This window comes from Asterias rubens, chromosome 1 (genome assembly GCF_902459465.1).
Source record: "Asterias rubens chromosome 1, eAstRub1.3, whole genome shotgun sequence".
Taxonomy (NCBI): Eukaryota; Metazoa; Echinodermata; class Asteroidea; order Forcipulatida; family Asteriidae; genus Asterias; species Asterias rubens.
The window spans coordinates 18,716,918-18,728,646 of NC_047062.1; the positions used below are offsets into that span (position 1 = coordinate 18,716,918).

The window sequence follows — 11,729 nt, forward strand, 5'->3', positions numbered from 1 at the left end:
AGACTCAGACCAGGACAAAATTGGCGGCTAGAGTACATCTTCAGGTTGTTCTCTGCAGCATCACACGTTAAAGCATCAGTGTTGTAGATCTTGAGACTGGTCTCCCCTAGACTCTCGATCTGATATTGGACAATCGGGTCTTGACTAGAACACTGTAAAGTTTAGTACATAAATTAACAGTTTTAGCCTAAGCTGTTGGACTCCATCTATTGTTCTGATAAGTGGTTGATGCAAGCAGGGACCTTTCATAAAATAAATGAATGGTTTGAAGGCTCTACAATTGTTTGATAACCTAAGTAAATCAAAGGGTCACATTTATTTATTCAAGAGTAAAAATAGAGTACAAATGGCTTGACTTGGTTTATCACTTGGTGTTCCCATTATAGATTTTTTTTTTTAAACGGACACAAAACATTCATACACCAGATAAAATCTTCATTTGCATAACAATGGGTAAACGAGCCAGAACGAGCCCGCTTATAAAAATTATCAGATTAATAAATCCTCTATGTAAACACGATAGAGCCTCTTATGACGTAACGTACAATACATTGAAGAATATAAATAGTTATGAGTTGAAGGTCCGGGTCATACTTTGGTTGTGCAGGCCTCGACATAACACACAGCACCCACATCAATTGCCATTGTGTTGTTCTTTTTTTGTGGTGCCCTTAGAAAGATTCTAGTATAATCGGCGAAGTTCAAGGCCTGGTAGAATACCCCCCCCCCCCAACAAAAAAATAAATAAATAATAGGGTACCCAGTGCTTTTGCTGTGGTACCCTCGGCAGGGTTCAATATAGATTTACATTTTTCCCCTTACCAGAGGAAAATTACCGTGCCTCTTCAACAAGTTTCAAGGCCTGGTAGTAACCCCGCAAAATGTGTTATTTTTGTCTGAAGGCCTTGTTGTTATAAAGATGTTACTGGTATTAAGCATCCAGGCACATTTTAAGGTGGTGCTGATGGAGTATGTAAAGCTCGTTGTGAAAATATTTTGACTCCCCGAGCATACCGAGTGACTAACCCTGTAAGCATGCATGAAAGCCCCCCCCCCCCTTTAAAAATAAAATGCTCTCATCTTGTTGAACAAAGAAGTTAATAATTATTGGAAAGCAAACAATCATTGACATGTGAATTGATTAATGGTTTTGCAATGCAAATACAGACTCGTCCATAGGGCAACAGCCAGTATGCATGCAAATTTAATAAAGCAAAATTCCATACTTTTTATCTTCTTGAGAATAGTCAGAAGATTTGTGTGCATGTCATCAATGCGTCAGAAAAAAACTATAGTAAAATCTTTGGGTAAAATCATGTATACAATTCTTTTTGGAAAAGTGTTGGTTCTGAGAAAAGCTGGTGTGGTCTCGACGTTTCAAACAGTATACTCTGTGCGTCTTCAGGAGAAGACCACATCAGTTCTTCTTAGAATAAACACTTCTTCCAAACGAGTTTTATATATGGTACCTCAGGTTTTACTAAAGATTTTCTTATGATCCACACCGTGTTAAGCTTCAAACACGAGTGTCCTTGCACAATACCCGACATTCAACTTTATACACATAATCATGTACCAGCAAAAAGAGGAAATGACTTCCAACAGTTTTCTGTGACACTAAGTGTGTATTATATTTTTGTTGGAAACAAAGGATATTGCATACCCCACATACAAAGAAATTTCCTGATAGGAAAAAACTAATAACTTGTCTCTGACTTTACATAAAAACAATTGGACATCTTCATTTTGTGCACAAAATTGAAATTATGTTTTATTTCTCATCAAATCAAGTAAGTGTACACTTTATGTGTGTCAACCAACGACAAAGTTGAGCCGTTTGTTGTAATTAGGATCAATAGCAATCCATCTTGTTTAATAAAAAATTATTGAAAAACAAAATTATACTAAAAATCCTACTCAAGATAATAATAAGCATCTACTGTACACAAATGTTTAACATTAGCTTATTCCAAGAATATTGAGGCGCAGTCACTAAATCAGACATGGCCTACGGTTATGCCAATTTTTGTTTGATGTTTTTCTTGTCCTTGTCCTTACAAAAAGTAAACACTAAAGATTTGTAATACTAAAGCTGTAACAAAGCTGTAAAAAAAACTCCAAAATTAAACAAAACATTTTCTGTGCTTCATAAAAGATTTATCAATCGTTTTTGCTCTAAACACAAAGTGACCCCAACAAGACCCACAGGGTAAACTGCCATTTAAAATGCCAAACAAAAACAACCAACCCCAACCAACCCCTCCCTTACAGACATGCAATTACATACTTGATGCAAGTACAGCTATTTATAAAATTTATGATTTTTTCTTAATAAATACAGTCACTGTGTTGCCTAATGTATCCAAAAAGGTCTTTTCCTATGTCACTCCTCACAAAGCTGTTTGGGCGAAAGATTGCAATGCCAGACCCTGATAAGCGCTTGTTTTGGGGGGCCTTCTGACCCCCCCCCCCCCCAGTCCTCCTGAAAACTTCACTTTGGCAATTGGCTATTGAAGGATTTGAGACTGTGTAGGGTTAAAGCTGTTCTACTTTTTATGCGCAATCAAAGCATAACACAACCTGTTACAAAATGGCAGAGCATCGTAAGTATGCCAATCTATTACCCAAATGGCAGACAATGTGAATCATACATGCACATAGTTCAAGGACTAATATAGTCGATGGATATTTTGTCTGGATTCAAACCAGAGATATAAAAAAATATTTAAAAAACAGCACAAGTAAATTTCGAAACAAAGTTCAACTGCCATAATCGTAATCATATTCATACTATTGCTTTATGAAATTTGTTAAGATTTGTTTTTACATAATATGCAGCTTTGACGACATTAAAATTCTGCTGTCAACTCGATATTAAATATCATAAACACGACTGGTACTTATGCATCCGTTTCTTCACAATTAATATAAAATAACTTTACATTAAAGGCTTATGTTGACTTCAGAAATCATGTTGTTTTATCGGTAATTAGGTGGTATCATCATTTTAAGGCTTTCTTCAATGAACGTTTAATGGTGCTAGAATTCTTCTACCAAGCCTGGAATTTCATCTTTGAGAGGGCAAGGTCATTTTCATATTGCAAATGGCACTTACTTCCGTTGAAAAATCTTAAAATCTATGGCAAAATTTTGACGGGGCACCAAGGCCAAGACCCAGGGCAACTAATTCCAGGCAGATTCCACTTAATTTTTTCCTAATATCAACCCCCGAAACAGTTTTGTCACTTTTTGAAAATAATAGTGATAAACGTTGACAACGAATAAGATACTTCTTTGAAAACTAAAACACCTAATATGATAATTATTATTACAGGAAATTTCAAATGAAATATCTCTTTGAGGCACCACTTTCTCACAAGGCACACAGATGTTGTACATACGGACAGAATGGGTGAATTTTTCAGTCGTTTCACCCAAAACAGGCTGTAGTTTGGACAGACCCAAAACATGTCTTAAGATTTAAGCAATTTGCGGCATTAAGTTGTCAACCTGCTGAGAATTTGTATCCTGATATCCTACACCAGTTTTTGGACGTCTTTATTGTTCAAAGCTCGTTAATTGAGAGTTAACCACCTAAAATGTCAAGTACCGAGGATATTGTGTAGGCTAAAGAATCTTTTTCGTATTCAAACTCAAATCATAAAGATTACATTCACATAAAGTTGTGAGTTTGTCTCTCAAGTTTGATCATAGCATGCACCTTTAGTAAGAAAAATGTCGTTTGATAAAAATAGTTTTACGCCGAGGGCAGGTGCTTCGATTTCAAGTCTAGCACATGTCCTTTGCATTCTGGACTTGACTTAAATATATAACCGAGCGAAAGTTTAAGTTATTGGTTCTTTAACTATGGTCTTTATTTACACTCATTCTAATCCCAGTTTGAGGAACAACAAAGGCATGCCTACATATACAATAGAAAGTAACACAATGAAAGTGGTGTAGCGATATGGTATTTCAACATACAATAGCCGTTTGGTGCGTTCATTTATCTCCGTGTTAAAAACAACAGAAATAACTTGAAGGATGAAAGCTCTTACTGGCACGTAAATCATGAGTGACAATACTTGAGTAACCAAGTATTTGATGAGCATTAACCCTGCTGTGTTCCAGTCTGGCCACTCGATGACCCCTCCCAGAGGGGCTAGTACATCAGGGAGCATCCCCGTGCGGTAGTTGAACCAGAAGCCGCAGAAGGCACCAGACACTGAACCAAGACTACTGATGGTGTCGGCTCTAGAAGAAGCAACCCCATTCTGGCAGGGGTAGATGAGGCAGAAGAACACCGACACCGAGATGAGGACCAGTGGGGCCTGGGGATGGGTCACCAGGAAATAATCCAAGGGGTCCAACAATGGCCAAAGGAGAAGCATCAGAATCCAGATTAGGGTCTCACCAGCGATAACGTCCTATTAAGACAAAAGGGGTTGGATTCAAATGAAAGGGTTACAATTGGTCTGTGGTCATCAGAGTATAATTTTGAGGTTGGTTTGAAATCTCCCTCCACAACCAACAGCACAACATTCAACAACACTTTGTGTCACTCTCCCCTACTTGCTCACTGATTTTGTCCTGCAAAGGAAATGAGCTCATAATCCACCATAACAATGTTATCGTCCAATGTGGTTGTGGGTTCGAATCCCACCAGATTTTTTTAACAGAATGCAGGAAAGTACTGAGTATAGTGACTGAGGAGTACACAGACACTACACACACATCGGTGTGTATAGGTGAAACCAAAATGAATATTGTGCGCAAATTTTACATTTATTAAATGTTGTCTTCCCATAAAAGCGCAACGCTGCATGTGTTCACACACCAAAAACATCTATCGTCCAATTATATACTTCTTTTTGCGTTAGTGAGGGTGCTGTTTGAGACGGTTTCATTGAGAACTACCTAAGCTATTTAAAGAAAGAAACTGAATCTATCTTTGTTTTCTAAATTCCAGGAAGTACATTTTATGTAAATCCACTGATTTATACCCTGATTAAATTAGAGACGATGGTTATTTACACAAAGACCTGAAACTGGTTTTCTTTCAGGAACAGTAACATAATTTGCTGTTATAGATGGGAATTGGTATATTCTACCATCCTCTTCTGAAACTCTCTGTACCATTTTCAAAGTGGCCACACCTGTCAATAAATGGTAAAAAAATGGATTAATTATAAATTCTACTTACCAATATAAAATGCATTCCTTTGTACAGTCTGCTGAAACATACCAGTGCAGTCCAGCTGCATGCTAGCACTACACCCAATGCATGTGGATACTAGAGAAGAATAAAAAAGAAACAAATAATCTGTAAAGTTGTTATGGTCATGTTTGATGTTCTTCTTCGGCAAGAGTAGAGTAAAGATGCTTAAAAAAAAAGACAAAAACTCATATCTGGATAAATTATTGGGGACACCTTCTATGGAATATTATATACCCTCTTGCAAATAGGGTCAGTTGCGACTAGTGAAATTCACTACTCAACTAGTCGCGCTTCAAATAGTTGCGACTTTCGACACTAGTTGCAACTAATTTTTAAATCCCAAGATGCATTGCAGCATATGTAGCGGGTGCAAGAATATAGTATTAGTAAACTTTGTGCTAAAACTGGATTGAAGGATTGTATCAATGATGATAGTGATGTCTGATTGTGTTTCGTGAAGTAAAGATTTGTGTTAATTATGTATGTTATCGTAAATAGACACGAGTGACACAAATGTTTCACCAGGCAGGAATTTGCAACTAATTTGTTGAAGTCATGCGGCATGATTAACCGCGTAGTTGAATAACAGTAGTCGGGACCCGACTAAGCAATCAATAGTCGCGGCTTGTCGTGATTTCAACATTTTGTACTGTGCTCCAGTTACTGGGTGTCTTTTACTAATAACTCTCCATCCAGTCCTATTCTAATATATGGCGAGGCTGGAGGGTTACGTCTTACGACAGGAGGATGAGAGGATGGAGGGTTGCAAATATTTATCGCAATTATTTCCTCCTACCTACAACTCAATATCCATCCATGTTTTTATTTAGTTTACTACAGAAGTGCCAGCATACCAGCTTACATGACAAGCTTTATTTACCTCATAATGATTCCAAGTGCCAATCAAGAACGTGAAGGGTATCAAAGTACCGACCATAGCGTGTGTGGATGGCATTCCATACTCCATCAGATATCGTCTCTCCATCCTTACAACCGGTGGTTCACTGGGCCGCGGCCATTTCAACAACTCTTTAGCCGCCTGCCCAATGTACATAGTTATTGCCCATGTTAGCAGCACTCGTCTTGAAACCCACCACGATAAATTAGAAATGACCATTGAGAATAGAATAAAATAAAATGCATCTGATCCAAGCCAGGCACCGAAAGAAAACAAGTAGTACCAAAACTTGTTGCGGACGATGAAGAGCGGTTCATGCTTCCGGGTTGCTGCTCCATCGTGGACCTCATTTTCAACACCGTGTTTTGGTCCAGCGCCGTTCGCCGTGGTTGAGCTGCCGTTGTTGATGTTGGCGTCATCACTACCACCGTGCCCGGGTCCGGGGTAAAGACCGAACCATCTCTGGAAATACGCAACGGTGTTTGCGTCGTACAATGGCAAACGACTTCTTTCGGATGTTTGGCCAAAGAGTTTTTGCTTATTCAGGGTTAATTTCATGGTGGGGTTTCAGCAATGAATCCTCAAAGAATGCTGGTGGAGCACCACTTACACAGACACGACTGTAGACAGCTGACAGGTTGAAGTGCCTAGCCTAGTAGTAGAGTGGAGTGGTCAGGGGTTGGAGGGGGAGAGGTGTGGTGCATGCATGAGAGGACTGGTGAGAGTGTAATAGGTCGGGCGTGTATGTACAGTACATAATGACCATGTAGACCCAAAGTTACAGTGTGCGCTGATTACATTCCGTGTACCGGCTATTCGGTTTTAGATATATGACTTTTGAACTTGTTGGTTGGTAACACGTTTTACTACGTACATTACATTATGAGATTGGTTGAATAGTACGCGCACCAGCTATATCCGATGTTAAGCCATCCAATCGGCTCTATTTTAAATAGTACCAAAAGTATGTAATATGGGGGGCCAGTCTAAGAATTGCTGTCAAATTATCACGCCACTATTTTTGTACACGCGGGTTAGACGTGACAGGCGTGTCGGTCTTCCGGGTAACTTACAACAACAAAAACAGTGCTAATGCTACTTCCATCATTTCACTCATTTTCCATCCGACCACGTAATTATAGGGATCACTCAGAGAATTACAAAATGTCCTCAAATCATCCCAGCCCCCCTAGGAGGAGGAATCTTCCCTTGCCGCACGCGGCTATCAAGTCCTGAATCTGCCCGTTTGATGGTGTGACATGTTTTTAAAGTTGCATTAGAGGGAGGAGATCAAAACGCGCAATTAAATTCAAACACGTTTCACAATCTTGGTGTGACAAGCGATCGCGATGACGGGAAACAGGGTTTGTCATTACAGTGCAAAACTCGAGCCTCATATTAATGATAGTCAAAACATGGAGGGACATTGATAGTGTGTCCGTCCCCTCAAAAAGTGGGGGAGGTGTCCCCTGCCCCCTTTAGATTGATGCCATTACGCGGGTTTTGCAATACTAGTGAATTTCATCTAAAGATGGTCAAAAAGACATTGGGGGGGGGGGGGTGGGAGGGGGCATTTTGATATTGTGCCTCCCCACCGTTCAAAGTGTGGGACACTCCCTTGTCCCTCTCACTCTTGTAACTGGGGGACGATGAATCCTTCGGGTGTGAGGTCAGTTACGGCGTGCGGTCCGGGCCCGCTTAAGGGCCCGGGAAAATACTGCATTGCAGATGCTGGTCAAAAACATGTCAAAATTTAGGGGGGGGGGACATGTCCCCTGTCAACCCCTCCCCCCCCCCCCCCGATTGACGCCCACGCAACACATTATTATTGCCAGTGTGTTTATAGAGCTTATAATTTGAAGTCGTGAGTTTTATTGAGTGTGGATGAACTCCTTTTAAAAAAGTTGACAGGATCAATACACGTTTCCTGGTAACATGACACAATTGCCCATTCCGAAATCAATACCGAAGCAGGGTGACCAAACGAAGATCGATTTGGTCCCTCATGACCACGGCCCCCCCCCCCCCCCCCCCCCCCCCGCTATTTGTTTCTTTCCCAAACGACATTGCAATGATTTGGTAACAGAGCAAGCCAATTTCATATTTGACGGAAAGAGCCAATACTATGAGGGGCCGTTTATGACTAATAAATGAGCAAACTCATATTATATAAGAGCAAAACCATATATATGAGCAAAACCATATATATAAGAGCAAATCCATACATATAGGAGCAAACCAATATATATAAGAGCAAACCAATATATTTAAGAGCAAAGATAAATATATCATGATCAAAAAATATGATCAAAAAATATATATCAAAGACCACCGAAAATTTATAAAGGATCAACGGCAAATAATTATATTATAAAGGACCAAAAACTAAAATATAAAAGACAAACACAAATATATTTAACAGCGCCCTCTATATTGGCATAGTTTCATATATACATATATATAAGACATGTGCACCCATATATAATAAGACATAAAAGTCTCATACTGATCTGATCAGTGTGCATGCTGCACGTACACCGACAGCGATTCCTCTCTTCAATACTATAGTGTAAAAACAAATTAGGATAACAGGAAAACTGTTCATAATCAAAAACTATAAATCAACTGTCCAACCTTTTTACACCGTGTGTTCGAAATCTTAAAAGTTTTGGTTTTACGCTGTGAGAGATAGTCCGCCATTTACTTTGCTAATGTATGCACGACATTGGAGCGACGTCATATGTTTTCATTACTTTCATTGGTTCTTATTTTTATTCTTTATTTGGCCATTAAACAATTACAAATACAAGCCTGAGCAGACAGTATGTCAAATAGGTAATATAAGTACATGTACCCTCCTCTTACCAGTTTTCACGGTATTATGCCTTTTTCTTTGACATGGGAAAAAAATAATGATGCCATAATCAACCGATGCCCTAATTATCTTCATTTGTTAATTATAAAGTATGCAAACATTATATTAAAACTTGATGGACATTGAAATGTTACACTACACACCGATCTTCGATGACTTCAACTGGCCCCATTTGTTTTGAGTTTTTCCTGAAACAAGAAAGTATGGTTTCCCGGTGAACCCATACATGGAAGAAACATCTGCAGTGATTACAAGTGTTCTTTGAGACTCTGTGTATGACTCTATAGCCAGTAGTTGTCTTCGTTTTATTCAAAATATTTTTTAATGAAATTAAAAAAATTACCATGGTAATTTGCAAAAAATTACAAAAATAACAAATTTAATAAAAAGTGTGAATAATCATTGGCTTTCAAATCTGATTTTTATTTAGTTTTTTTCCCTTTTTTTTCTTAACATTTATGATAAAGCGTATAAATAAACAGGGTGATAATTGAATCAACAAGCTGATGTTTAAATTTTAATATTAATAATAATATTGATATGAGGGTTAAAAAATAAAAATCTCAAAAAATATTAGAAAATGATATAAGGCACATGGCTTCTTTAAGCCTCTGGATTTTTTTTTCAGAATGCTCAGCAAAATATTCAGTAACATGATTTGATCATCATGAATTGTGAATTGAAATAGTGTTTGATTAAAAACTTTTTGGGTGGGCAAATATTTTTATATGGCCTCAACATTATGACATATTTTTGTACCTTGTAGAAATGCCTAAAATACCAAACTTTTTGCATTTACAAAGGCAAATAACCAGTGGAGCCTTACATGTTTCTAAGTTTTGGTCAAGGGAGAGGAGACTCTTTTCTTGGCAAATAAAACCACAAATATTTTATCTAGGGACTGTTTACATCGCTCACAGAGAGGTACATGTAAAAGATTTGCCACGATTTTAGGGACACCTTGAAAACAGGACCTCATAATACAAAAGTTACAAAGCAAGAAAAACAGTGAGGGCACGAAATTACACAAGAACCCTAATGTGAGGGCCAGGATCAACAGGTATTTTATTGAATATTAAGAAGCTGGTATGCCGTGCAAAATAAATCAAAAATCTCATTCAATTATAATAAACAAATTAATTACAACTATAAGTCACGCAGTCGCGACGTGTCGGTCACCCTCTCCCTTTCCCAGCGAAACGTACGCTACCAAGTGCCAGACCAAGGCTGAATTTACGGCTCGGTGATTTTCGTTCCCGATTTTAACCTTTGACGGCTGTTGACGTCCTTTTTATGAGACTTTTATGTCTTATGTGCACATGTCTTATATATGAAACTACGTCCAATATAGAGGGCGCTGTTAAATATATTTGTGTTTGTCTTTTATATTTGAGTTTTTGATCCTTTATATTTATTTTTGCATCTATTATATATTTGCCGTTGATCTTTATATATATTTTCGGTGGTCTTTTATATAAATTGTTTGCTCCTATATATATGCGTTTGCTCTTATATATATGGGTTTGCTTCTATATTATATGGTTTTTGCTTTTTTACATAATATATATATGGTTTTGCTCCTATAAATATATGGTTTTGCTCTTATATAAAATTAAATGGGTTTGCTCCTATATATATGGGTTTGCTCCTATATATGTGGTTTTGCTCCATTATATATGTGGTTTTGCTCCAATATATATGGTGTTGCTCCTATGTTTGCTCCTTTATATGTGGTTTTGCTCCTATATATATGGTTTTGCTCCTATATATATGGTTTTGCTCCTATATATATGGTTTTGCTCCTATATATGGGTTTGCTCTTATATTTATATGGTTTTGCTCCTATATATATGGGTTTGCTCCTATATATGTGGTTTTGCTCCTATATATATGGTTTTGGTCCTATATATGTGGGTTTGCTCCTATTATGTGGTTTTGCTCCTTTATATGTGGTGTTGCTCCTATATATATGGTGTTGCTCCTATATATATGGTGTTGCTCCTATATATATGGTTTTGCTCCTATATATATGGGTTTGCTCCTATATAAAAATTATGTGGTTTTGCTCCTATATATATGGTTTTGCTCCTATATATATGGTTTTGCTCCTTTATATATGGTTTTGCTCTTATATATATGGTTTTGCTCTTATATATATGGTTTTGCTTATTTAGTCATAAACGGTCCCTCATGCTATGAAATCACAGCGGCAGGGGAAAAAAATATTGCAATGTCGTTTGGGGAAAAAAAATCGCCGCCCGCGCATCCCCCATCCCAGTGCACAAACGTCTGTGGCACAAACTCCTTCTGATATAGCGCCCTCTTTTGAATTTTGATTTGGGGGACTCCGGCGGACATTTATTTCCCTCGGTGTCCGGCTTCTATCAATGCAGTTTATAAAACACCAGATGTGCATCTTTTCAATTGCGAAAGAACCAACCATACTTTTCTTGCATTTTTTCTTTTAAATAGCATCAGAACAGGTGCACTTGTTGAATGTAATGCTGTTGTTACATACAATCGATGATTGACCCATCATCCCATTGTTATTGCTTTGTTGCTCTGCGTAAAGCCCCCCAACTGATTCATATCAACAAAAACATTATTTTTCTGAACATTTTTTAAAGTAACAGATCAGCAGTTGGATGGGGATTGCTAAATACTAATGACATTATAAAGCCTCAAAATACAAATTTCGACTCGACAAGAAAAAAATACATAACTCATTTGTATTGTAT

At 37.8% G+C, this 11,729-nt stretch overlaps 1 protein-coding gene across 1 annotated transcript; it reads right to left on the minus strand.

The window, feature by feature from the left end:
• Nucleotides 1–1,725: 1,725 nt before the first annotated feature.
• LOC117296106 (sphingosine-1-phosphate phosphatase 2-like) lies at nt 1,726–6,882 on the minus strand. The gene is made up of 3 exons (XM_033778980.1): nt 6,099–6,882; nt 5,204–5,293; nt 1,726–4,427 (listed from the first exon to the last, which is right to left on the minus strand). The coding sequence occupies exons 1-3, from the start codon at nt 6,672–6,674 to the stop codon at nt 3,885–3,887; spliced, it is 1,209 nt and encodes a 402-aa protein (XP_033634871.1). The 5' UTR covers nt 6,675–6,882; the 3' UTR covers nt 1,726–3,884.
• Nucleotides 6,883–11,729: the final 4,847 nt, after the last annotated feature.